The sequence below is a fragment of the Bos mutus genome, chromosome 16 (genome assembly GCF_027580195.1).
Source record: "Bos mutus isolate GX-2022 chromosome 16, NWIPB_WYAK_1.1, whole genome shotgun sequence".
Taxonomy (NCBI): domain Eukaryota; kingdom Metazoa; phylum Chordata; class Mammalia; order Artiodactyla; family Bovidae; genus Bos; species Bos mutus.
In genome coordinates this window covers 34,785,791-34,812,794 of record NC_091632.1, presented here as the reverse complement: position 1 = coordinate 34,812,794, position 27,004 = coordinate 34,785,791, and the positions used below count along the sequence as shown (strand labels likewise).

Below are 27,004 nucleotides of genomic sequence, written 5' to 3'. Positions count from 1 at the left end.
ATGAAAAATGTGATGAGCTGCTCAAAAAGTATTGGAAAATACAGCTGGCAGATAGAGATCTCCCCCGCAGTGCCAGGTCACAGAAACTCCGCAGCTTGTGGCTGCGTGGGAGGGCCCTTCCGGAGCCTTGGGGACCAGAGGGCAACGCAGGTCCCCACCCCCGGTATCAGTCTTGCCTCTTGTCACACACGACCCTCCCTCTGGTTTCCTGCTGCTGCAGGTGGCAGTCCCCTTTGCACAGACAGCTGCCCCCTGGTGCCTGCTGTGCTGGTCAGCTTCCAGAAGGGCCAATAGAGAGGACCTGGTTGGACAAGCATCATTTTCGGGGATTTATCATTTTTTTCTTAAGTTCTTACCAGAATTGGGGTGACGCCAACAGTTAGGTACAGACCTAACTGTTCAGACCTAACTGTTCAGGCCTTTAAAATGAGCAGTGGCAGAAGGTCCAGAACTGCCCAGTTCTCCACTCCGCACCTTGCCCTGGGGTCCAGTGATTGCTCAAACCCTCCTCCAGTCTAGGAGCTGAGCTGTAACCTGGTGGTCCTCAGAGAGGGCCAGTCCTAGGGGCCTCACCTTGCCCTCTAGCAACCAGAGCCACAGCCCCCGCAGAGACCCTCCCTTTTCTTTAGGGCCCAGTTGCTTCTCTGAGGAGGGCCTTGCACATCCTGGGACTTGAGTCACAAATCCTGTCATTCTCAAACCAAGTTTCATGGGTCTGCCCTGGTCACCAGGTCATGGCCCTCAACATACCTATGGGTGCCACCAAAATCACACTCCTGGGACCCCCACTGCCCACCCTACAGCATTCCCAGGGATCTCTGCCCATTTCCCCTGTATCAAGCTTCCACTGGAGGGCTAAGCAATCTGGGGAGGCTTCCTGAAGGAGGCAGGGCCCCAGAAACTAAGGTGAAGAAACTAAGGTTCATAGAGACAAGGGACAGTCTCACGGTGAACTGCAGCCTGGACAGCCCCTCCTCCCCACATCAGGGTTGACTTGCTGTTTCTGGAGGCTGAGTTCTCAGCCTCAAGAGCTCAAGCGCTCCATCAGGGGCCAGCACATCCCCACGGGCTGATGGGATTCCTGTCGGGAGAGCTGGGTTGAAGTCTGCAGGGCAGTCAGGGCTGCAGCCTGGACAGCCCCTCCTCCCAACTCTGCAGGGTTCAGCCAATGACTGGTCTCTCCTTGCTAGCTCCTCCTCTCAGGTGTCAGCACAGCTGTAGCCTCCAGTGTGTGCGATGTCTGGAGCCTGGCCAGGCCCACTTGGCCAAGCTGAGAGGCGGGGGGAGACTTGTCCTAATCTCCCAAAGTGGGGGGCTTGTTCTAATCCTCAGAAAGCAGGGACTCGTTCTGATCCCTGGATGGGTTCTGAGGCTGCTCAGTGTTGGCAATCCAGGACTTCTGGGAGGTTGTGGGGTCCCTGGCCTGGAGACTTCAGAGGATGAGGGATTTCATCCCACCCGCTCTGGGTGTTGGAGGGGCCTCACAGCGCCCCCCTGGGGAAGCTGGAGGTAGAGAGGGGGTCAGCCAGGAGCCAAGGGGCACAGTGAGGAAGCAGTCCTTGTTGAGGGTTGTCCCACTCCCAATGACTCAGGGTGCTGTCTGCCACCCTGCATCCGGTGCCCACCCACACTCCAGTTCCTTCAGGCCTGGTGGCCTCAGGTTTTACATAGAAAACATTTCTGACCACCCCCCGCCCGCCCTCCTTGTGATGTGGCTGGGGATACGTGTGGTGTTTCCCCTGACAAGGCACACACATTTAGGTCACATTTAGTTCCCAGAAAAGAATTCCTGGGCCAAAGAGCATGATCACTTAGGAATCCCCCAAGGTCACCTTCACACATGGGTCTCCCAGGTGTCTTGTCCTCTGTGGTCAGTTACTCTGCAGCCTATGATGGGACCTGCTCTCTTGGGGTCCCTTTGGGACCCCTTGAATTGTTTTTTTCTCTTTTGGTTGCACACAACTTGTGGGATCATATTCCCTGATCAGAGATTGAACCCTAACCCTAACCCTGCCTAAGGCAGTGAAAGCACTGAGTCCTATTAACTGGACTTCCAGGGAATTCCCATCCCTTGAATTAAAAAAAAAAAAAGTATTTTTTTATAGCAGTTTCAGGTTCTCAGCAAGTGAGGGGGAACATTCCCCCCATCAATACCCCCTCTTCAGTTGCTCAGTTGTGTCCGACTTTTGTGACCCCGTGGACTGCAGCACGCCTGGCTTCCCTATCCATCACCAACTCCTGGAGCTTGTTCAAACTAATGTCCATGGTTGGTGATGCCATCCAACTATCTCATCCTCTGTCATCCCCTTCTCCTTCCGTCAGTCTTTCCCAGCATTAGTGTCTTTTCCAATGAATCAGTTCTTCACATCAGGTGGCCAAAGTACTGGAGCTTCAGCTTCAGCATCAGTCCTTCCAATGAATATTCAGGGTTGATTTCCTTTAGGATGGACTGGTTTGATCTCCTTGCAGTCCAAGGGACTCTAAAGAGTCTTCTCCAACATCACAGTTCAAAAGCATCAGTTCTTCAGTGCTCAGCTTTCTTTATGGTCCAACTCTCACATCCATACGTGACTACTGGAAAAACCGTAGCTTTGGGGGCTAAGATGGACCTTTGTCGGCAAAGTAATGTCTCTGCTTTTTAATAGACTGTCTAGGTTTGTCATAGCTTTTCTAACAAGGAGCAAGCTGTATATAGTCAGCAAAAACAAAACGGGGAGCTGACTGTGGCTCATATCATGAACTCCTTATTGCAAAATTCAATAACCCTGAGGACAGTGCATTTGTTACAAAAGACAAACCTGCACTGACACTTCATCCTAAGCCAGAGCCGGTAGTTCACGTCCGGTGGCTCGGCCTGTGCTCTGGACAGACGTGTGATGACGCGTCCTCGCCGCTGAAGTTTCCAGAGCAGTCTCACTGCCCCAAACCTCCGCCCACGCCTTGGATTTTGAGTCTCAGGGTCTCGGGGGTCCCGCATGGGAACAGTTCCTGGGGCCTGTCTGGGGCGTGGCCGAGGCGGAGCGGCCCGCGGGGCGGGATCTGGGCGTGTCCAGGAGGGCCCTGCTTCCTAAAACCGCGGGGCGCGCGGCCAGGGGGACGCCATGGGGGCGAGGGGCGCGCGAGTGGCCCTGTGCGGTGTTGCGCTGCTCTGCGCGCTGGGCCTGGGCCAGCGACCCCTCAGCGATCTGAGCTGCAGCCCTGGCCAAGTTCTGCATGGGACGGGGACAGACGCACGCTGCTGCCGCTGCGCCCCAGGTAAGGCAGGCGGGAGCCCGTGCGCGGAGGGCGGCAGCGCGGCGAGCCTCCCCGTGCTCAGGGCAAGCTTTCTGGGTCCAAAGCCTTGATCCCAGCGCAACCCGGCGGAGGCAGAAGTGGCTTGGGGATTGGGGATTAGGGGTTGGGGGATGGTGGCCGGGAGGTGGGGCAGGGGGTGTGGGAACCTTCCCCAAGACAGGTCAGGGGTCCCAGTGTAGAGGAGGGCTGTCCCTCTTCCTTCTGAGTGGGTAGTGAGCCCTTGGCCATCACTCAGGCTGTTTGGGGTTGCACCCCTCTTTCTGCCAGCTCCCTGCCTCGGACCTGCATATCTGGGTGGGAGAAAAGTGGAATGGGTCAGTTTGGGGACAAATATCCCCCGGAAAACACCCAGGGTGTCACCCTGCCAGGATCTGGGGGGTGGTAAGGGGCTCTTAGAGTTTAGGTCTCAGTGTCATGGACACTGTAGACAGCAGTCGGGGAGGGATGGGCAAGCTGCCTGGAGGGTCCTGGCAGCTGAGGGCCATGCAGGATGGAGAGGGGGCAGGGAGTAGATCTCCCAGGCGACCCCTTTGTCTGTCGGGATGGCTCCTGGTCACACTGAGTCATGGTTACCCTGGGTGAGAGCAGCTTCAGGGCAATGGGGGATGCAGCCAGGCCAGGTGGGTGAAGGAGCTGGGTGCCCAGGAGGGCGGGGCACAGCTGGACCAAGCCAGGGTCCTGCCTCCCAGACAGTACTCTGCCCAGCTGAGGTAGCCCTTCCCTGCCCCCCATTTCCCTGGGGACTAAGAGGGGGTGCCCCGGGGAGGGGGCTCCCCCCAGCTGCTGAGAGAGCTGTTTGTTCCCTGCCCAGATGAGGGGACCTGTCCTGAGCCAGACTGCCAGTGTATCCAGCCGGAGTTCCACTGTGGAGACCCACAGTGTAAGAGCTGCAAGTACTACTCCTGTCCACCTGGCCAGGGAGTGCAGCCTGAGGGTAAGTGGTTGGTGGGGGTGGCCCGTGCAGGCCAGGGGCGTTGACAGGGCCCAGCCAGAGCTCGTAGCAGCTGGCGTGGAAGAAAGCTTGCAAGTAGGGGTTCGGACACCCTCTGGGCAGATGGGCACCAGTGTGGGGTCCTATGGAACCCTGGCAGGCAGGCAGTTCTCTTGTTCTGGCATCTCAGCCCTTGCTGGAGGCACAGCGCCCACTGTGTGCGTGGTTCTCTTGGCCTAGGTGTCTTTGTCCAGAAATGATGCCCTTAGGGCTGGTTGTGAGGAACAGAGGGGTGTCCAGGACTGTCTGGCCCTTAGGCCCTGGCTCAGACTATGTCCAGGTCTATACCCACCCTGACCTTCCAGGCGGAGCCCAGTCTGGAGTTCAGCCCCTTGTCTGGAAAGAGCCTCTCATCCTCTTAGGGAGCTCTTTACCAGGGGGGGCGGGGCCTGTCTGAGCACGTGGGGGCTGGGCAGTGAGGGCAGCAGGGGGCTGTGTGAGGTTTTGGGGGCAGGGGAGCCTAGGGGTGACTGGGGCACAGCCTTACCCCAATCTCCAGGGCCCTCACCAGCCTCCTGCTCCCCAGCCGCCTGGAGCAAGTGAAGGCCCAGCCTGGCTCTTGCCAGGCTTCAACCCCACCCCCAGCTCCGCTCCATCATTTGCAAGCAGATCCCTCCCCTCCCCCATATCCCTTCAGGGACCCTCCACTCAGCCCTGAGTCACAGCCTGCCCTGGAAAGGGGCACACTGGGGACCTGATTTATCCCAGGCCCACGTCCTGTGGGCACCAGAGGTTCCTGTCAAATGGATAAGGTCAGGGTGGTGGAGTCCTGCTGGGGACCTGGACCCCAGCAGGATCCCACCCCAGCCACCCCTGCAGCCATTGTATGTCTGTCTGTCTCCAGGCAACTTCAAATTCGGCTTTGAGTGTGTTGACTGTGCCGTGGGGACCTTCTCTAGGGGCCATGAGGGCCGCTGCAAACCTTGGGCAGAGTGAGTGCTGGTGGGGCCTTCTGGTGGCGGGGCGGTCCAGGCAGGCTTGAAGGCGGGGCCTCTGCTGTCATTTCTGGTGCAGTGACCCCCAACAGCTCAGAGGACTGCAGCAGTGCGGAGGAGTGCTCGGGTCGCTGAGGGCTGACCGAGGGCTCTGTCCGTGTGTCCCAGCTGCGTCCAGCTTGGGTTTCCCACCCTGTTTCCCGGAAACAAGACGCACAATGCTGTGTGCAGCCTGGGGCTGCCACCCACTGAACCACCCAGCCCAGTGACCATCGTCATCCTCTCTCTGGCTGCCTGCATCCTGGCCCTGACCGTGACCCAGCTAAGCCTGCACATCTGGCAGCTGAGGAGGCAAAGAATGTGGCCCCCAGGTCAGTTGTGCCTTAGGGAGGGGGGGTCCCCTGCCTGCCTGCCTGCTGATTGCAGCCCCTCTGCAGAGACCCAGCTCCTGGAGGCCCCGCCACCCCCACCTGAGGATGCCTGCAGTTGCCAGTTCCCTGAGGAGGAGCGGGGTGAGCGGCTGTCAGAGAACAAGGGCCGCCAGGAGGACCTGTGGGTGTGAAGTGCAAAGGGTCCGTGCCAGGCCCTCCCTGGAGCTGGCCCAGGCTGGCCCTCAGGAGCAAGGGCTCTGGGCCCCACGGTGGGGCCCCAGCTCTGGGCCCGGCCCTGCTCCCCTCAATGGTGGAAGCAGGTGGGGGATGGTGACCGTGACCAGTGCCCTGGATCATGTCGAAGAGGCGGCAGCTGTGGCTGGACCCCGTGGAAGACACAGACGCACAGGGGCTGCCTCCCTCTCTTGCTGTCCCACTGGGGCCGCATCTGTGGGCCCCTGGTTCCCAGGACCGGAGGCTAAGGACCTGGCTACAGGCAGCACTCAATAAACGCTTGTCCAGTGACCTAAGTGGATGTGTGCTGGGGGAGAAGGGACCAGTTCTGGATTCTCCCCCGACCAATGCTCACAGTCCCTTCCTAGCCGAGGTGGGAGTGGGGGTGGGGCTGAAGTGGGACCATTACAGTCCTCAGCACAAGCCCTCAGCTGGGACCACAGGGGAGGCATGTTCTGCTGGACCCCTGCCCTCTGTGCCTCTTGGCTGCCCTGTCCAAACCCATTCTCCGGTGGTTGGCCAGGCAGTTGCTCAGGCAGCCGGGTCCTTGGTGTGTGTCTGGTCTCTGTGCCGTGGGTGCTCCAGACTCTGGTTCTGGGCTGGCTGTATGTCCTGCTGGTCCCTGTGGGGTACCTGCCCTTGGGTCATTGGGCCCCAATCTGGGGCAAGGTAAGTTTCCGCCCACACTTCCTGGTGGATGTGGGCAGCCTCAGAGTAGCCTGGTTCTAGCCCTCTGTCCAAGCCCTCCTGTTGGCCTCCACCACCTCACAGGGCCCTCGCTCCTGGGGCACTGTCCTGGGGTTTTGCCCAATAGAGAAGAGCAGTGTTTTTCAGCCTCTTGACAGCACAACCCCTGGGGAGTCTGATAAGGTCTCCTTGGCACCCAGGGCGTGGCTGGCGGGCCAGTGGAGACAGGTCTTGGCAGCAGCTCTCTCCAGCTGTCAGTACACCTGGCCCCCCTGCTGTCTGTGGCCCCAAGTGTTCTAGCACCATCCCCCTCTCCCCTGCTCACTGTGCCCTCCCCACCCACCTGCATGCTGCCCAGGAGAGCCCCTTGATTCACTGGTCCCCAACCCCACCTAGTTCCAGCGGGGCAGGTGGGCCCAGCTCAGAGCAGGAAGTGGAGGGGAGAGGAGCTCTGCACCCTGCATTCCATCCCTTGTGGGGCACAGCCCGCTTCTGCCTGGAAGGAGGGGCGTGGCCTGCTCGTGACTATTCACACAGGGAGAACAGCCCCCTCAGCCGCTTCTCTCTGCCTGCCCCTCGGGTCCTAGCTCTGGGGGCCCAGGGAGCCAACCAGCTGCCACACCCTTAGGCTCCTCCTCTGCCCCCAAGCCATTTCTCCTGTCCCTCGCCAACCCTCGCCCACCTGCCTCCAGGAGGACCCTCCTCATCGCCATCACCTGGGTCCCTTGACTGCCCCTCCCCAACCTGTGGGGAAGGGGTCCCCACCCTGGCTCAGCCCCCTGCTGAGGCCAGGAGTCAGGTCCTAGACAGCCTCGCGGGCGGGGAGCGTGTTCCGCTGACTCAGTGCGGAAAGTCCTCGCAGGCGGCTGGTGTGGGAGGAGTGCCCGGAAAGTCAGCCCGTGGGCGGTGGGGTGACGCCAGGTAAGGTGACGTGGAGCAAGCGGGGGATTCCTGCTCCGCAGCGGGCAGGGGACAGGGGGACTTGCCCGGCCCAGCTTTTGGGGGGGTGGGCAGTGAGGACGACTCAGGGACCCCCTGCCACCGGACCGGGCCCTCCCTCCATGCTCCTCTCCTCCCTGCAGAGCACCTCTGCCCCACCAGGCCTGCCCACTACTGGTCACCCCAGCTCCCTCTGCTCACTCCCTGTTCTCCCCACTCCTGGACTCATGTCCCTCCCTGGCAGCCTCCTGGGAGCTGATAGCAAGCTAGACCTGAGCTGAACTGAGGCGCCCCAGCTGAAATCCCACAGAGCAGGAAGGGGCATGGAGGGGCTAGGTTGAGAGGAGGCAGGAGGCTCAGGTGGGTTGTCTAGGGCCGGGTGTGCACGGGCTCCCACCAGTCAGAGCCCAGTCACTTTCTCAAGGGAAGCCTGAGCAAGTCCAAGTTGGGAGGAGGGAGGCCCTGGGTGGGCCTGGGATGCAGAGCTCAGGGCAGTGGGAGGCACAGGAGATTCAAGAGTGCTGATATGTGGGGAATGGAGGGGGCTGGTGTGTTGAGGGGCTCCCACCCTCTCCCGCTCAGCCCAGTGTGCTGGGATGGGCACAGGTATAGGTCATGAAGCCCAAGAATGACCCGAAGATGAGATTCTGCCCAGGCCAGCTCCAGCCCCTTGCTGCTCCCCCGGGGAAATCAACCCCAACCAGAGAGGCTCTCCAGCTGCTTAGCTCCTCCCCCTCCTCCTCCCTGTCAGGCTCCAGGGTGTGTGTTCAGTCTGATAAGGGCCCAGAGGCCATCCTCTGTTCCCAGAAGTGCTTCCGGCCACAGCAGCGTCCCACCCTCGCCTTGCTTGAAAAGGCCCCTGACCCCGGCTTCACTGAGATCTGGACTCAGCCAGTGTGGGACACCCTCCCAAGCGGACAGACACGCCCATAGTGGGCATAGGAAGGGAACTCTTCCTAGACAGCTCCGGATGTCTGCCCTCCCCTGGCCCCAGTCCTCAGGGGGCTGTCCAAAGGCAGGTGGCCCCTGCCTGCCCCCTCACCAATCAGATAGGTCCATGGTGCTAAGTCTGGCCATTCAAGGGCCCTGACCAGGAATCCAGGCCATCATTCCCCCCAGTCCCCACCATGGTTTCAGCACCATGGCCACTTCTCTGCAACTGGGCTGAGCTCTGGCTCTGCAGTGGTTTTCAGGACCCCAAACCCCCACTTCCCAATAAGAAGTGGCCATGCCCTGTGGAGAGGTCTTTCCAGAGACACTGATTTGGGCCATGGCTGTTCTGACCCCTCTATTCGGAGACACGTGGCAGGGAAGAGGGTTTGAGGGGGGCTCCTCTGAGTCCTGTGGGCTCTTTAATGGAAACAGACTCCTGACTGCCAGGGACTGCAGGATCCAGATGGGGGGCAAGCGTGTGGCCATCACCTCTGGGGATGAATGAGCAGCAGGACTACCTCATTTATTGTTACCCAGGTTCTCCGGGTACCAGGGGCCCAAGAGCTGCGGACAGTCCAGGGTTTGGGGTTGCCCAGGGATGTGGGCCCAGTCAGGATGTGCATGTCTCACCCCACCATGGTCCCTGGGGGCCACTGCACCTACTCAGGGCCCAGGGACAATGGAGGCCTCAGACCAGCTTCCCCTCGAGCGTCGGGTCACCTCTGCAGATGCTGCCTTGACTGGCCGGGGATCAGTCTTGCTGGAGGAGAGCTGGAGCATCGAGGGGCAGCACTGTTCTACCATGGGCCAAGTCATGAGCCCCAGGACAGCGTGGGCGAAGGCTCTGTGGGCAGGATGTGAGGAAGGGGCAGGAGAGGCCTGGAGGCTGAGACATGGAGTGTAGAGGCCCCTCAGGGGCGACCAGGGGCTGAGCCTGAGGTGACATGGCTGTGCAGTGACCTTCACCCCAGTAAGGAAAGACTGGTACAGACCCTGAAGACACTGATGTGGGTGCGCTCTGCCCACCCAGGGGGCCACCTCTCCCTGATGGAGACTGGTTTTCACTCTCCCCAGCCTCGGGGTGCAGAGCTGGCCATCAGGCTGCAGAAGTGGCAGTGCTGAGCTTGATGCTTCATGGAGAGCCCACCAGACACACTGGTGGGGGGGGAGGTGCACTCAGGGCTCCTGGATCCTTGTCATATGGTGACAAGTGTGCTTCTGCCCTGGTGACCCTACACTCCTGGCCACAGCAGCAGGACGAGGAGGGAGTGCAGTGTTGGGGATGCGTGGGTGAGCTGTAAGTGACAGGGCAGGTCGGTCCTGGCCTGGGCCCTCACTGGCTCTGTGACCCGGGAGGACTGTCTCTACCTCTCTGAGCCCCAGGTTTCATTTGGCTCTTCTCTCCCTGACTCCCTGACTGACTGCACATCTCCGTGGACTGGCCGGTGGCTCCATGGCCCACGCTGCCCTCTAGCGTGCTCTGGCCCTTGCACCCCTGGGAAAGGAGGGGGAGGGGCAATGGGGGAGGGGAAGACAAGCCCCATTGCCCCTTAGGTCCCACCCGCACTCCAATGCAGATCAGAACAATGGTCCCAGCAGCCCCTTCCACCTGTGGTGGAGCCCACTGGGGTCATGAGTGAGAGTTGGCAGGACAGGAGGAGGGCACGTGACTGATGGGAGAGGTGAGGGTGGGGTATGTGAAAGGCAGCGCAGGAGGAGGGGTGCCAGCTGCAGTGGGCCTAGGGGTGGGTCTGGACTGGGGTCGGTGTGGGATGGTGGGTGTGGAGAGGGGATTATGGCTGGTCCAGGATGCTTGGTGGTAGCGGGTTTCTCCCAGTAGCCTCGGGGTTGGGGCCACAAGGAACATGGGGACATGCTGGCTCGGCACACCCCTCAGGGCTCCGTCCTGCATGACCACGCACCCGCTGCCCACAGTCTGGGTCCTTGGGGCCTCGCAATGCTCTCTGCCTGCTGTATAGCTCCCACCGTGGCACCATTGGGGAGCTCAGGGCCCTGGTGCTCTGAAGCCTCAGAAAGGAGCTGAGCCTGGGCAGGGTGGGGCCTGGTGTGAAGAACCGCTCCTGTGGGGATCTGGAGGGGGCTGTGGGGACCCAGACCCTTGCCTGGGAGACACTGGCTGCCTTTCCCAGGGACCGCAGACTAGGCAGCAGGGGTAGGTGACACGTGAGGCTGCAGGGACCCAGGGTCTTGATGGAGGCAGGCTATAGGTGATGCATGGGGGCCCAGAAACTGGAGAGCGTCACCGGATGGAAGCAGCCCATGATGGGCAAAGTCAGGGGTTCGGATTCAGCGGCTCATCCCTCCACCACCATGTTCCCCCAGGAACGGGTCCCAGCAGTGAAGTAGCGGCTCGAAGGGTTCAGGGAGGCTGCCAGCGGGGGTCTTGGGGCCGGGTGTGCGGGGCAGAGGCCGCGCTTGTAACAAAGTAGCTTTTATAGGTCCCTGGGAGAGCGCCGGTAGCCCGCCCGCTAGGAGCCGCGATGGCCCGCGTTCTTGCGCTCCTCTTCTGCCGGCCCCGGGGAAAGCTCGCGTACCTGGTCCGCGTCGCCCACTCGCGGCTGCCCACCGCCCTGGGCCTCGGGGTCTCCACTCAGGGCGCCGTCGGGGGCGGGGACGGGAGGCCGGGGGCGCCGCTGCGCGGAGGAAGGCCGCACTGGCGCGCCGCCGAGGCCCCGGTGTGGCGCGGGCCTGCGCGCGCCCGGCCGGTCGGTGGCGCGGAGCAGAGGTGGCTCGAGGGGCGTGGCGTCGCAGGTGGGCCGAAGTGGGGGCAGCGGCGGGCGGGGGACGTTGCGGGAGCCCCCCAGGCACGGCCACAGGTCCGTCTCCCCGTTATGCAGGAGCACGAAGCGGCGCTGGGACAGCAGCGGTAGCATCTTCTCGCTGCGTAGGCTCTTCTGGAAGGTCTCCAGCGCCAGGTCTGGGGAGGAGTCGGGGGTGAGCTGGACGCGGAGCCGGGAAGGGCGGTGCGGGGGAAGGGGGACCTCCCACCCCGTCTGGAGGTGACAGGGTGGTGAGGGGTGGGATGACACCACACTGGCAGGGAGATGGGGGCATGAGCAGAGGCTGGGGTTGCCACGCAGCCCTCGGGATGCTGGAGAACTGGGTTTGTGGGCGTCTGAACTTGCAAAGAGCATGTGCAGGCAGAGGGGGACAGTTTGAGGGTCCTGGGGGGTGGCTCACCCAGGGTCTCCATGACCACGCCAGGAATCACTTCTTTCAGGACTTCACAGTTGGTGTGCAGGGCGGGGTTGGAGTTCATTTCCAGCAGCCACACCTGGGCCCAACACTGCTCAGCATCCCGCCCCACCTACCACTTGGCCAGGAGAAGGCTGAGACCCTGGTCCCCATTAAGCCACGTGACCATGAGGTCACTTCTTTTCCATGACCTCACTCCCCCAATTGCCCAAGGTGCTGAGACTCTTGAGGGTCTGAGAGTCTGCCTTAGGAGTCACCCTAGCTGTAGGAGGAGTGAACCATAATTATGGACACATCACCTCCAGGGCTAGGGAGGGTGCCTGACTGCCCACCCCAGGGGCCTGCCTGAGTGGTCAGGTGTGCACAGAAGGCCACTGCCTCCTGCACCTGCCTGCCAGCCCCCCCCTCCCCCCCGTCCCGGAAAGCCTCAGCAGCACCTTGAAATTTTCATCGATCAAGAAGTCACAGCCGATGAGGTCAAAGTAGCCCAGCTTGCATTCCAGCTTGGCTTTGACAGCCAGGAAGCAGTGGGCCATGATCTGCTGCATCCGCTTCTGTAGGTGGGGCGGGGTAGGGGGGATAGGACGTCACCTGTGGGCCTTGATTACACCCTCCAGGCCTGAGCAGCCACTGCCCATCCCTCACCTGTGCTCCCACCATGCCCATACTGTCACATTTTCAGGGTCACAGGCTCACAGCCAGAAACTCCTTCACTCTCATTTTATTCATCTAACAAACGTATGGACCTCCTATTGTGTGACAGGTACTGGTGTGGCAGGAGAGTGGAGAGAGCTTCCGAGGAGTCTCTGCCCTTGAGCAGTTCACTCATAGGAGAGACACAAAAAACTTGATGTGTAAATCATTATGCGCTTTGTATGGTGGACAAAGCCACACATGCTAAACAGGAGAAGCTAAAGCAGGGTGAGAGGTGGGGGGTTCGGGGTGGTGTGGAAAGGGGTATGATCCAGGTGGGCCTCATTGAGAAGAGAGTGAGTAACAGGTGAAGATGAAAGGGGGGAGCTGTGGGATGGGGATGGGACACCTGGCGGGAGCAACAGCTGTAAGTTCGAGCATGCCCAAGGTGTCAGAGGACCAGGGTGATGCTGCTGTGGCTGGAGCAAGCTAGAGAGCAGCAGGATGAGACCAGAGTGGCACCAGTCACTTCTCAGGGCATGGGAAGACCTTGTCTTTCACCCTGAGATCAGAGCTGTGGAGGGTGGTGCACAGGAGGGCGTATCTGACCTGTGCCCTCACAGGGTCCTCTGGCTGCTATGCTGAGAGAGACTGAAGGGGCCTGTTGCAAGGATCTAGGTGAGAAATATGCTGGCTTGTAGAAGCTGAGGTGGTGGGATAGATGCTGGGTCTATATTGGGGTAAAGCCAATGCAACTGATGAAAGGATGTGAGCTGTTAAGAATAAGGGCTGTCCCTAGACGTTTGGTCTGAGACTCTGGGAGGATGGAGCCCTCATCAATCGAGAAGGAGAGTAGGCCCTGGAGGCTGAGACCTCTGTGAGCTTGCAGACGGGGTGCTGATAGGCTTTGGTTCAAGATCAGGGGAGTGGTCAGGGTCCATGTTTAACGTAGAATCTTAAGCATATAGATGGAATTTAAAGTCAGGGGATGTCTGAGAAGGAGAAATGTCATATGATATCCCTTATATAAGCAATGATACAGATGAACTTACAAAACAGAAAGAGACCCACAGACTTAGAGAACAAACTTATGGTTGCTGGTGGAATGGATGGGGGAAGGGATAGTTAGGGAGTTTGGGATGGTCATGTACATTCTGTTATATTTAAAATGGAAAACCAACAAGGACCTATTGTATAGCACAAAGAACTCTGCCCAATATTATGTGGCAGCATGGATGGGAGGTGAGTTTGGGGGAGAATGGATAAATATAGAGATACAGCTGAATTCCTTTGTTATTCACCGGAAACTACCACACCATTGTTTGTTAATTGGCTTTATCCCAATACAAAATAAGAAGTTAAAAAAAAAAAAAGTCAGGTGGTATCTGATAAAGACAAAGCGTAGATAAGAGCAGGTAAAGAGTAGAGCCAGGCTGGACGCTGGGCTCCAGAGAGCCGTGGTGGCAGCCCAGGGACCTGCATGGGGGCTAAGAGGAAGTGAGCAAGGTCCTGGAAGCTGTGGGGAGTGAGGGGCTATGTCTGAAGTTGGCTGACAGGTCAAGGAGAAGAGGACCAGGGCTGACCCCTGAGTTTGACAACATGGAGGTCACTCTGGTGAGCGTTTCAGTGAGACAACAGGGAGAAGCCTTGCTGAGCAGGATCAAGAGAGATGAGAGCATCACAAAATGGGCAGAAGAAGGGGTCCAGAGATAAGCCATTCCATAAAAACAACCAAAATGGGCCAAATTTGTCAAAATTAACCTTCTTAGAATGCTGGAAATTAACCAAAAGCGTTCAGCAACCTGAAGAGTGTTTATTCAAATAGAATCTTGAATCTTGGTAGGAACAGCAAGATTTGTAGTATTTTAACCTGCTCTAGTATTATTCCCTGCATCCCAGCTCAATGCCTTGAAAAAAGCCTACATTCTTGGTACTGGAGATAGCAGGATTAATCTGTTTGGCAGAGAAGTGTAGTCATTTGTTGTGATGTCTGATGTTTCCTAGGAAGACCTCACTTGAACTAAAGGAAAATACAGGAACAATGTCTTACCAAATAGAGAATATCGGTGAAGAGACAAATTATAAATGAGAGCTGAACAGAAATTCTGGAGTTGAAAAGCATAATAATTGAATAAGACATTTGAGTTGTTTAAAGATAGATCAGTTGAGATTATCCAGTCTAAGGAACAGGAAGTCAAAGGAAAGAAGAAAAATGAAGTCACAGAGATCTATGGAAGGAGATCTAGAAAGAGAGTAAAGGAAGAGGCAGGAAGAATATTTAAAGAAATATCGGTAGTAGGACTTCTCAAATTTGATGAAAAAGAATGTACACATTTGAGGCCAATGAGCTCCAGGTAGGATAAGCTCAAAAATCATATTGTAACCAAACTTTTAAAAGACAAAGACAAACAGAGAATGTTGAAATCAGCAAAGAGAAGTGACGTATCATAAGGGCTTCTCAATAAGACCAACAACCAATTTCCCATTAAAAACCATGGAGTCCAGAAGGCAGTGGGTTGACATATTCAAAATACTGAAAGAAAAATTAAACTGTCAACCAAGAATTGTATATACAGCAAAATTATCCTTCAGAAATAAAAAAGAAATTAAGACATTCTCAAATCTAAAGAACAGATTATCAGTAGTAGAACATTTCTACAGTCCTTCAGACTGAAATGAGAGGACACTAGACAATAATTTGAATTCATGTTAAGAAATTAAGAGCATCCATGAAATAATTACATCAGTTCAGTTCAGTTGCTCAGTTGTGTCCCACTCTGCAACTCCATGGACTGCACGCAGCGTGCCAGGCTTCCCTGTCCATCACCAACTACTGGAGCTTGCTCAAACTCATGTCCATCAAGTCAGTGATGCCATCCAACCATCTTATCCTCCGTTGTCCCCTTCTCCTCCTGCCTTCAATCTTTCCCAGCATCAGTGTCTTTTCCGATGAGTCCGTTCTTCGCATCAGGTGGCCAAAGTGTTGGAGGTGCAGCTTCAGCCTCAGTCCTTCCAATGAATATTCAGGACTGATTTCCTTTAGGATTGACTAGTTGGATCTCCTTGCAGTCCAAGGGACTCTGAAGAGTCTTCTCCAACACCACAGTTCAAAAGCATCAATTCTGTGGTGCTCAGCTTTCTTTATGGTCCAACTCTCACATCCATACACTACTGGCAAAACCATAGCTTTGACTAGATGGACCTTTGTCAGCAAAGTAATGTCTCTCCTTTTTAACATACTGTCTAGTTTGGTCATAGCTTTTCTTCCAAGGAGCAAGTGTCTTTTAATTTCATGGCTGCAGTCACCATCTGCAGTGATTTTGGAGCCCAAGAAAATAAAGTCTGTCACTGTTTCCATTGTTTTATAAGTAACTACATAGTTAAATATAAAAGACACTATACATTCATTTTTTGGTAATTGCCTTTTTCCTTCTGTTTTATTTAAAAGACAATTGCATAAAGCAATAACTATGAATCTATGCTGATGGACACACAATTTAAGGAGTTGTAATTTGTGACAGTAACAGCATAAATGAAGAGATAGAGCTATACAGGAAAAATTTTCTTAAAAACCACTATTGAAATTAACTTGGTTTGAATCCAAACTAGATAGTTTTAAATTAAGATGTTAATGGTAATTCCAAGGGCAGCAATAAGAAAATAACTCAAAAATGTATAGTAAAAGAAATACTAGAAATGGTACACTAGAAAATATTTAACACAAAAGTAGGCAATAATGGAGAAACCAACAAAAAGATATAAGATATATAGAAAATAGCAAAAGAGCAGATACAAATCCTAACTTATCAGTAATTAAATTAAATGTAAATGGATTAAGCTCTCCAATAAAAGACAAAGATTGGCAGAATGCATCCCCCCCCACCTCCCATATGCTTTCTATGAGACTCACTTTAGATTCAAAGACAAAGATAGGTTGAAAGTCAAAGAATAAAAAAAGATATATCAGGCAAAAAGTAACCAAAAGAGAGTTGGAACATCTGTACAAATATCAGAGAAAATAGAGTTTAAGATGAAAATTGAAGACATTAAAAAAAAGAGAATATTTTCTAATGATAAATCAAGAATATGTAATAATTATACATGCACCTAACAACAGAGCCTAAAAATAGATGAAGCAAAAACTGTCAGAACTGAAAGAAATAGACAATTCAATAATAATAGTTGGAGACTTCATTATGCCATTTTCAATGATAGAACAGCTATACAGAAGATCAATAAGTAAATACAAGACTTGAGCAACACTATAAATCACCTACCTTGAAGTATATCTATAGAACACTCCACTCAACAGCAGACTACACGTTCTTCTCCAGTGTGCATGCAATATTTTTTAGGATAGACAGTATGTTGAAACATAAAGTAGGGGTTTCACTGGTGGTCCAGTGGTTAAGAATCCATCTGCCAAAGCAGAGGACTTGGATTTGATCTCTGGACCAGGAAGATCCCACATGCCAAGGGGCAACTAAATCTATACACCACAGCTACTGAGTCTGTGCTCTAGAGCCTGTACTCTGCAACAAGAGAAGCCGCCCCAATGAGAAGCTTGTGCATCACAACAAAGAGCAGCCCCCGCTCGCTGCAAGTAGAGAAAGTCCCCACTCAGCAACAAAGACTCAGTGCAGCCAAAACAAAAAACATGAAACAAGTTTCAATACTTTTTAAAGGGTTGAAATCATGCAAAATATGTTTTCTGACCACAATGGAATGAAATTAGAAATCAATAAGAGAAAGAAAATTAGAAAATTCACAAATGTGTGGAAGATAACACTCTTAAGCAACAAATGAAAGCAGAATGCACAAAATCTTTTGGGATGCAATAAAAGCAGTGCTCAGAGGGAAATTTATGACTGTGAATGCCTACATTAAACAGGAAGAAAGATCTCAAATCAAATCAATAACCCAATCTTCAACCCTAAGAAAAAAAAAGAAAACTAAACCCAAGCAAGTAGAAGGAAGAAAATAATAAAAATTAGAGTGGATATAAGTGGAATTACAGAATAGAAAGCAATAGAGAAAATCAATGAAACCAAAAGCTGGCTCTTTGAAAAAATCAACAAAACTGACAAACCCTTAGCTAAACTGACCAAGAAAAAGAGGAAAGAAGACTTAAATTACTAAAATCCAGAAAGAAAGACCTTGGGGCTTTCCTGGTGGTCCAGTGGTTAAGACTCTGTGCTGCCAGTGCAGGGGGCATGGGTTTGATACCTGGCCCTGGTGGCTCAGACAGTAGTCTGCCCACAATGTAGGAGACCCAGGTTTCATCCCTGGCTCGGAAAGATCCCCTGGAGAAAGAAATGGCAACCTACTCCAGTATTCTTGCCTGGAAAATTCCATGGACAGAGGAGCCTGGTGGGCTACAGTCCTTGGGGTTGGGAAGAGCTGGACATGAGTGAGTGACTAACACTTTCACTTTCAATGTCAGGGAACTATGGTACGGTATGCCATGTGGTGTGGCCAAAAGAGTAAAAGAAAAAAAAATTTTTTTAAAGAAAGACTTTACATAAAGATGAAAATGATTATGAAAAGGATTATAATTGTTCATAAAATACCACGAGTGACCTATATTCCAAACAAATTAGGTAACTTAGAAGAAATGGAAAAATTCCTAGAAAGACAAACTGATAAACTTGACCCGAGAAGAAATAGATAATCTTAGTTACCGCTAACAAATAAAGGTTGAGTTAGTAATAATAATAAAAATAATCCTTCCCACAAAAAAGTCCACAATAAGGTGGCCTCACTGGTGAATTCTTCCAAATATTTAAGGGCTCCCTGGTGGCTCAGATGGTAAAGAATCTGCCGGTAAAGCAAGAGACCTGGGTTTGATCCTTGGGTTAGGAATATCTCCTGGAGAAGAGGATGGCTACTAACTCCAGTATTCTTGCCTGGAGAATTCCACGGGCAGAGGATCTTGATGGGCTACAGTCCATGGGATTGCAAAGAGTCAGACACAACTCAGTAACTAACACAGCTGGCTTCATAAACTACAAATATAGAATAGAAGGGAACATGTTCAAAACCAAATCGACAATAATGCTGTGGACCAATATTGCTTATGAGGGTACACACAAATACTAAACGAAGTACTTGGAAACCCAATTCAGGAGCATATGTAAAGCACAGTATGCTATGTCTGAGTGAGATCTATGCCAGAAATGCAAGAATGATTCAGTCAACACATGAGGGACTTCTCTGGAAGTCCAGTGGTTAAGACTCCCAAGTTTCCAATGCTGGGGGCATGGGTTTGATCCTTTGTCGGGGAAGTAGGATTCCCCTGTGCCTCATAGCATAGCACCCCACCCCCCTCAAAAAAAGAGAAAGAGAATGAAGCTACAGCAACTCAAACAGTATGGTGCTGGCTTAAAGACAGACATACACATCAATAAAATAGAATTAAGAGTCTGGAAATAAACACATATATATCTGGTCAATTGATTTTCAAAAATTTGCCAAGAACAGTCTGACAGATGGTCCTGGGACAATGGAGTAGCTACACACAAGAGACTGAAGCTGGACACTTACCTCACACCATACACAATAATTAACTCAGAGTTAAAACATAGGACTTTTAGAAGAAGCCACAGATGTATCTTTACAACTTGGATTTGGCAGTGGATTCTTAAATATGACACCAAAGCATGAATAACCAAAGAAAAATAGATAAATTGCACTTCACAAAAATTTAAAACTTTAGTGCAAAAAAGGACCTTATCAGGAATCCCCTGGTGGTCTGGTGGTTGGGATTCTGTACTTCCGTTGCAGAGGGCATGGGTTCAACCCTTGGTTTGGGAACTAAGATCCTGCAAGTTGTGAAACAAATGAAAAAGGACATTATCAAGAAAGTGAAAAGAGAACTCACAGGAGAAAATATTTTCAAATCACAACCTGATAAGGGTCTAGCAATCAATATATAAAGAGCTCTACAGCCCAACAGGGACTCCCCAGGTGGTGCTAGTGGTAAAGAATCTGCCTGCCAATGCAGAAGATGCAAAAGATATGGGTTTGATCCCTCAGTCAGGAAGATCCCTTGGAGGAGGGCACAGCAACCCACTCCAGTATTCTTGCCTGGAGAATCCCATGGACAGAGGACCCTGGTGGGCTACAGTCCATAGGGTCGCAAAAAGTCAGATACGACTGAAGTGACTAGGCAAGCATGCGTGCACAGCCTAACAAAGAAAGAGTGGACAACAGAGGTAAGAGAAAGTTTTCTAAAGAAGATACAGAAATGGCTAAGTACATGAAAAGATGCTCAATATCATTATCATTAGAAAAATGCAAATCAACCCCTTAATGAGATAATACTCCTTTATACCCACCGGACAACTATTAAAAAAAGATAGTAAGTATGGGCAAGGATACAGAGAAACTGGAACCATCAGACATTGCTAGTGGGGGTGGGAGCAATTGCAGCCACTGTGGAAAATGTTGGCAGTTCCTCAACGACCATGCAATTCCCTTCCTAGACCTGTATCCAAGAGCACTGAAATACCTGTTCATGTATGTGATTATGATTGACAAAAAGTAAAAACAACCCAAATGTCTGTCAACTGATGAACGTTTATCCAAACAAATCATGGTCCATTTACACAATGAAATATTATTCAGTCATAAAAAGGAATGAAATGAATCTTGAAGATGTTATGCTCAGTGAAAGAAGCCAGGAAAACCCACCTGTTGCGTGATCCCATTGATGTGACATGTCCAGAACAGGGAGATGCGTGAGGACAGAGAGTGGACTAGTGGTTGCCAGGGGCTGGGGAGGGCAGTGGGAGATGACAGTGTTCTGGAACCAGAGGGTGGTGATCATCGTTCAACTCTATGAATCCACTAGAAACCACTGAACTGTGCACTTTCACAGGGTGACCTTTGTTTTGCGTGAATGATCCGTTTGAGAAAGGGAGAGGAGAGGACTCCTAGAGCCAACTGCTGTGGGCACACCCAGAGACAGCCCCGCCCAGGGACCTGCCTGTGGCCCAGCACTCCCCACCCAGTCAGTCCTGACCCGCATCCCCCTCCCGTCGCCGAGTGGGCGGGGCACACACAAACCGTGAAGGTGGTGAAGACCCAGTCTCGGGGGAGGCCCCTGGTCTTGTGGAACTTGTCATTGATGTAACGGTTGAGGTGCTCCATGCTCCACACCGTGTCCTCCTTGAGCAGCACATACAGGGGACTCTTCTTCTGCATAAACTGGGGGGGAAGGGCAGCACCTGGAGGCCTGTCCCCCATGGAGGCCCCGACGGAGAGCATCACCCTGATGCTGCCATACCCCCACAGGGGGCCTGCTTCTCCTAGACTCCCTGGGCTGGCCCTGCCACCTGAGACCCTCCCCCAGCAACTCCTACCCTTGAGAAGCCCCCCCAGATCCCCCTGGGGGGCCGCTGCCCAGACACATCCCATTGATATCCTTCCTAGGAGACTGCTGCCCTTAGCATCTCTGCACTGAGGTCCTCACCAAGACCCCCATCCTCTGCTCCCACCCCTAGGGTGCCTGATCCACACCCAGAGATGCCTGATCCATACCCAGAGGGAGACAAGCTGGGGTGGGGGGTGGTGCACGGCTCTCAGTTATTTCACAGGGTGCCCGCTGTGGCTGAAGGTGAGAGGCATTGCTGACTGCAGGCAGGGCCACCTCCAAGCCTGGGCTGTGTCTACAGCTGGGTTCTTGTCTACATTCTTGAACAGCGATTTTGTCCAAGGCTGCATCTGTGCAGCGCATTTACCTGGTTGGTTAAATGGCCACTGAGGTCACTGGAATGGGGATCATAAAGGCCGAGGGTGAGGCGAGCATAGCCGTGGCCGAAGAAGACCATGTAGGGCATGGCGCAGGCGATGAGCAGGTAGGAGCGCACATCAAACTTCTTCCCGTCCAGCAGCAGCGGGTTCTTGATGTATCTGGGGAGGTGTGGTCAGCCTGGCCCAGGCCCCCACCTGGACCTCTTAGTTCCCCAGCACCCCTGCCACCTGCCTCAGCTGTGAGCTCTGGGTCCCCTATTCCAGTTGAGTGTAATGTCCCCTCGTCAGGGAACATTTCTGAGCCTGAACAGGTCAGGGAACTGGGGAGGAGGGCCTGGCTCCTAGAGCTCAGTCTGCCGGTGTATGACTGGGGTACCTCAGGGCACAGCTCTTGTTAGGAGTTGGGGAGACAGAAGCTTGTTGGCCCCCATGGTCAGGGAAGACTGTCTGGAGGAGGAGGCAGCGATGACCTTGGGCCTTAAAGGGCAGGTGCTTTTGGAGCGACAAGGAGGGATATCCCAGTGGAGCGCACTGAGGTCTGGAGACCCAGAGGCTGGAAGCGCTGCTTATGGTGACTGACAGCAGTTGTGGCAGAAATGAGGTCCCGCTGGTGGAGAGGGAAGTCCAAAGGGAATTTTCTGAGGCTGGACTGTGCCCCTGGTGTGAGGCTGAGGGTCTGGACCTCACCCAGAGGCAGAGGGAGCCCGGGAGGGGGGTCAGCTCTGCCCGAGGGCCTGAAGGCTGCAGCTGGCTGAGGGGAAATGGGGGAGAGGCTGGGGGAGAGGCTGGGCTTACTGCAGGTCAGTGTGCAGGACCCAGGTCAGGGCACAGCTGACCGAGCGCCCCCTGCTCCTCACTGAACAGGAGCCTGTGGTGTGTATTGTGGGGGGTGGTGTGTGCAGGACATTTCCTTCCAGCCCTGACAGCAGGAGAAACCCCACCGTTCCTAGCTACACAGAGGCCCAGCGTGAGGCACTGAACCTTCCACTTCGAAGAACTCCTCTGTGGGCCCCGCGACCCCCACGGACCCTCACAGGCACCAGCGGGTCAGCCCGGGTCAGCCCCACCCGGGGTCAGCTCCACCCAATCAACGCCCCTCGTGGGGCCCATGAGCAAAACCTCTGCACGACCCGTGCCTGGGGCGCCCGGAATGGCATCTTGCGGTAGATGGGGTCATCCTCGATGCTCTGGGTCTTGGCCTGGAGGGTGGTGACTTCCTCCTGGTTCCGGAGCAGAAAGATGCCTTTGCCCTGGTTGGAGGCTGTGGGCTTGCAGATCCACATTTGGGTTTCTGCAGAGAGAGCCATCTGAGCCTGCGGGCCAGATCCTGCCCTGCCCCACCCCTCCCAGCCCTGACTGCTCTCCCAGTCACAGCCCTGCCTACACTCCTTCTAGCCATGGCCTGGAGCCTGCCAAGCCTTAACCTCCACTAAGGTCCACCATGACACCTCCCTGGCATCACCTTAGTACTAGCCCTGTCCTCACCCAGGTTGGCTCCACCCTTCCCCTTCCTGACCATGCCCCCACCTCAATCTCGCCAGGACCTTGGCCCTGCCCTAATCACACTGCCGCCTTGGTCTAGCCCTGCACCGGTCTCCCCAGAGTGGGCCTGGCGTCCAGTGACTTCTCACCATCAAAGAGGGTGAAGAAAGCCTCTCTCTCGTCCCTGATGTCCAGACGGTAGGTCTCTGGGAAAAAGTCTTCCATTTTCAGGACTCTGGGGAAGCAGGGGGTGGGGAAGTCACTGGGAGGGTTGTCCCCTCCCCCGAGCTTGGCTGACCATTCCAGGGGCCTGATCTGGGGGTGGGGGGGTGGTTGGAGGGAGAGTTTCCAGTGGGGCTGGGCTCCAGGGACCCCTGCAGCCTCTGGCGTCGTCTAACACATATCTGCCACCCCAGCTCTCCCCTCTGCAGAATCTTTTCACCTTCTGTTCCCTAGCCAACTCGGGCACACCTGGCTTCTCTGCAGTCTGCCTCACCTGCCTCCGACCCTTCCCACCTCCCAGCTCTTAGGCCTTCGGGAGTGGTCAGTTCAGAGCTGGGTCTCCAGGCCAGGACAGTGACCAGCTTGCAGTGAGTGGTCGGCACAGATCCCCGGCCTGGGATACCCTTCAGCCCTTACATGGACCTCCAGGCCGACCTTCAGTTTAGGGCAGAGTGGCTGAGTGCGTCTACCTCTATGGCCCCAGATGTCCTGAGCTGGTCCACAGGAGCTGTTCCAGGGCGGGTATCATGTCCTTTCCAGATCTGCACCCCAGGGGGACACAGGACCTGGCCTGAGTGGCTTCTCCGTGTGTGGAGAATGGGTGGGGATGTCGTGGGGGTAGCCTGGTGGTGTGTGGTGTGGTGGACAGACAGATGCCTACAGGGCGATGGTCCAGGGCTGCTGACAGAAATGGTGGAGGCGGACAGCTGGACATGGGGATGTGAAGATGGCCTTGGCAACCAGATGGTGGCTGGTTGTTTGGATGAGTGGGCAGACTTGTTAGTGGCTGGGCAGTGAGTGGGTGTGGAGTGGACAGATGAGTGACGATGTGGGCACATGGCGTGGGTAGGCCAAGGGGCAGGAATGGCTGTGGGGTGGACAGCCAGGGTGTGGCGGGCAGTGGAGACAGTACAGGATGCCAGCGGGCGGCTCTGTGGCGGGCATGTGAGGACCGCTGAGGCCATGGGGTGGGTGGGTGGGATGCTGGCAGGTGTTGGGGGGAGACAGATTAGCTGGGTCAGTGGGAAAGCAGGTGGGTGGACAGACTAAGTGGAGGGTGGTCAGGACCAGCGACTGACCCATCGGGTGGGGGTGTGCAGCTGGGTGAGTGGGTGCCAGGGGTGGGGGGCAAGGTGGCTCACTTGGTCAGTGCGCAGGGGGCTGGCTTGCTGGTCTTGCTCAGGACTCTCGAGTGCTCCCTCAGGGCGCTGAGCAGCCCAATCTTGGTGGTGAGGAGCTTGTTGTTGGGGAGCTGGTACAGCAGCTGCTTGCCTGGCAGAACAGAGCCCGGGCAGCACACGGTGGCACCCCGTGTTTGAGGGCTGCCCGCTGAGCCCAGCCCCACCCCTACCTTCCCGGAAGTTGCAGTAGGTGTCTCTGCACTTGACCTCACACCACTTGAGCTTGTAGTCTTCCCGCCGGCTATCTTGGATACGCCGCCAGCCCTTGCTCTTGCAGTAGGAGCTGATTCTGTAGGGGAGGGGCAGTGCTTACCTGGGGGCCGCGGAGCTGGGGAGCACGGCTGGGTAGGGCCTGGGGGCAGTGGGGCAGGGCCTGGATTGAGGGCCCACTCACATGGAGGCCCCGTTGGTCCCTCCGATGTAGAAGAAGGGGCCCTGCCCGGTACTGGGTGGCTGCTTCTCCCTCTCCAGAAAGTGCTTCTCCAGGAGGGCGGCCTGGGGCCTGATGGCTTCAGAGTCGTCCAGCTCTGTGGGCAGGTGGGAAGTCAGAGCCTCTGGCCCACCCGGAAGCTTTCCTGCCCCCTGATGGGCCTTGCCCAAGCCCACCTGCATCTTGGTCCAGCTGGCTTAGCTGATGCAGGAGCCCCTCCTCTCCGTGGCTCCCCATGGGTCTCTCATGGGCCCAGCCTGTGAACAAGGTAGGTTCAAATGGAGGGGAGGGCATTCACTCAGAATCTGGCCGGAGCCCCTAGGCAGTCCCCCAGCCATCTCGGCCCATCTCTGCCCATCTCAGGCCCAGAGGGCCTCCCAGGAAAGGGGGAGAGTCACCATCATCAAGGGCCAGCTCTGGTGTGGGCAGTGTCCCTCCTTACCAACAGGGCAGGGGGCAGAGGCTGAGGTTGAGGCTGGAGCTGGGGGCACACGTGACACAGGGACATGCCCAGGAGGGTGGGGGTCACAATGTCCATCATGATGTCATGGGTGACCCATGTCAGTCAGGGTAGACCCCTCTTTATGCCTGTTCAGACCCTGACTCTGCTGGCCTCTGCCCTACTTGGCCAGCCTGGATCGCATACCCCACACTTGACTTCCTCCCAGCCCCTTGACTTCCTCCCAGCCCCTCTCCCAGGACAGAGCTGTGTTGTCCCCTGTGAGAAGGCCTTTTTGGGGATGGGGTGCCTGTCCCCAGGAAGGTCCTGGCTGCATTCACCTGGTGCCCGGGCACGGCCCCGCCGGATCCCTGCCATCCTTGACCGCTTGCCTCTCTTTGTGCTGACTTGGGTCCGAGGGGGTGGTCCTCGGTGGTGGAGAAAGTGGGTGCTGCTGCGGGCCACAGATGCTGGGGTTCCTGGGCAGGGGTACCTCTGGGAAGAGATGGCCCCCACCCCTCTGCGGGCCCTGCGGGCAACCTGTTGTCCTAGCCTTGGAACTGGGCACCTGGTCGGGCCCACCCTGTGTGGGGAGGGGTGCTGCCTGGAGTGCTGGACTCCGGTCTGGTTCCGGTCTCTGTGGTGACTGTGGGGTCGGGTGCCCCTTGGGGGCAGGGCCATCTCTGCATCCTGTCTGTCCGGGGCGAGTCCTTCCCTGCAGGGATGGTTTGTCCGTGGTTGACGTCTCTGTACTCGGCCACGGGGCCGGCTGTAAGGAGGGCTGCTGTCAGGCCTGTGGGGCTTGGGGGGAACAGCCTTCAGCAGGCCCCTCCCAGGGTCAGTGGGGCTGTGGGCCCTGCCCCTAGAACGATGCCTCCCTGGGGCACCTTTCTTGACTGGCTGAGTTGGGAACATTTTAGGGAATTTTAGCTATTCCTTGACACGTCCTTCCCAGTTTGGGGGCGGCTCGGGAGGCTAGGGTTTGCTGAAACTGAAGAGCCACAAGCAGTGGAAAGGCCAGCAGCCTGGAGCGTAGGCAGGCACACAGAGGCTCCTCCAAAGAGGACAGTCGCTTTGCAAACAAACCAACTGGTCACCCTAGAGATGCTGACCAAGACCTTTGTCCCCATTTAGGACAGAAGAGGGTAAACTGGGAATAGCTGTCAACCCAGTGACGGGGGCTGGGCGGTGGCTGGGTGCAGGGAGGGTCTCAGCCTTCTGCCAAGAGTGGGGCAAGCTGTGTGGACGACCTTGAGCCCCCTTCCCAGCCCTGCCCCACCCTCCTTAGTGGGGCTGACCCCGCCCAGCATGACGGGTGGGGAGTGGTGCCTGCTGAGAACAGGGAGGGTGCGTGTGGTGTGTACGTGTCTCCACGTTGCCTGAGACCCAAACCTTCTGGGGATGGAGGCCCCCGAGAGGATGACGGGTAATACTACCCCCCAGCACTCCCACCTGAGCAGCTACTGGGTCAACGGACACCTTGCAGAGGCCCCCCAGGTGTCACACATAGACACATAGAGACAGCAGCTGCACAGTCAGGCTCAGAGGAGAGGAGAGGGTGGCTGGGTGGCGAGGGCGGGCAGAAGGCACAGGGACGTGGCCCTAGAGACATGCCAGGGTAGGACTGCCATCCTCACCCGAGAAGAGGGCTGGGCGGTTAGCACAAGGGGACAGACAAGGTGGACCAGCTTGAAGGAATTAAAAACGCGGTACAACCTTGTGGGAAGTTCAAGGCAGGGGCGTGGGTTGGAAAGAAGAATACAAGGAAAGAGCCTTGAAAAGTCTCAAATCAGGAGGTAAGGCTCTGCAGCCAGCCCAGTGTGGCAGGAGGTCTGGGGACAGGATGCTGGGACTCTCTGGGCTGTTGCTCTGTACCTTGGTTTCCCCACCTGAGAGAGAGTTGAGGGGGTTGCTGTGAAGACAGTTCCTACAAGTGACACGTGCAGATACCTGCCTCGTCACACGTGTTCCAGGAGGGCCTGCCTGACGACAGTGAGGACGGCAACGCCAGGCTGCTGCCAGCAGTGGCCACCCTCAGGGAGCATTGCTGGGGGTTATCGTGTGAGCATGGGGGTGTGGAGGGAGCCCCCAGCCCCACAGCCCAGCACCGGCTAACTTCTGGGTGTCATCTGGACGCAGCAGTGGGCGCTGCCAGAAACAGGAGCCCGGAATTGGGCGTGAGGGCGTGGGTTTCAGAACAAGCCTTGTAAGCCTGGGCCTCTGGCCTGTCTTCACTCTATATTTTATTACTTCCGCAAAGAAT

General features: G+C 55.5%; 2 protein-coding genes across 3 annotated transcripts; one reads left to right on the top strand and one right to left on the bottom strand.

Annotated features, from left to right (window-relative positions):
- The first annotated feature begins 2,137 nt into the window (after positions 1 to 2,137).
- On the top strand, positions 2,138 to 6,091 carry TNFRSF18 (TNF receptor superfamily member 18). 2 transcript variants are annotated; one of them, XM_005888866.3, is made up of 5 exons: positions 2,147 to 3,255; positions 4,106 to 4,228; positions 5,130 to 5,217; positions 5,389 to 5,591; positions 5,658 to 6,091. In XM_005888866.3, the coding sequence occupies exons 1-5, from the start codon at positions 3,102 to 3,104 to the stop codon at positions 5,780 to 5,782; spliced, it is 693 nt and encodes a 230-aa protein (XP_005888928.1). In that variant the 5' UTR covers positions 2,147 to 3,101; the 3' UTR covers positions 5,783 to 6,091. The 2 variants fall into 2 exon arrangements, with proteins under 2 accessions (XP_070240557.1, XP_005888928.1); XM_070384456.1 differs by having other exon boundaries at positions 2,138 to 3,255; positions 5,389 to 6,091.
- A 2,709-nt stretch (positions 6,092 to 8,800) lies between these two features.
- On the bottom strand, positions 8,801 to 24,541 carry TTLL10 (tubulin tyrosine ligase like 10). Its single transcript, XM_070384455.1, has 11 exons — positions 24,479 to 24,541; positions 24,267 to 24,399; positions 24,043 to 24,161; positions 23,834 to 23,963; positions 22,619 to 22,704; positions 22,107 to 22,278; positions 20,975 to 21,146; positions 20,301 to 20,441; positions 12,038 to 12,154; positions 11,586 to 11,679; positions 8,801 to 11,322 (listed from the first exon to the last, which is right to left on the bottom strand). Exons 1-11 carry the CDS (start codon positions 24,537 to 24,539, stop codon positions 10,874 to 10,876), a joined length of 1,674 nt encoding a protein of 557 aa, XP_070240556.1. The 5' UTR covers positions 24,540 to 24,541; the 3' UTR covers positions 8,801 to 10,873.
- Between the last annotated feature and the right edge of the window lie 2,463 nt (positions 24,542 to 27,004).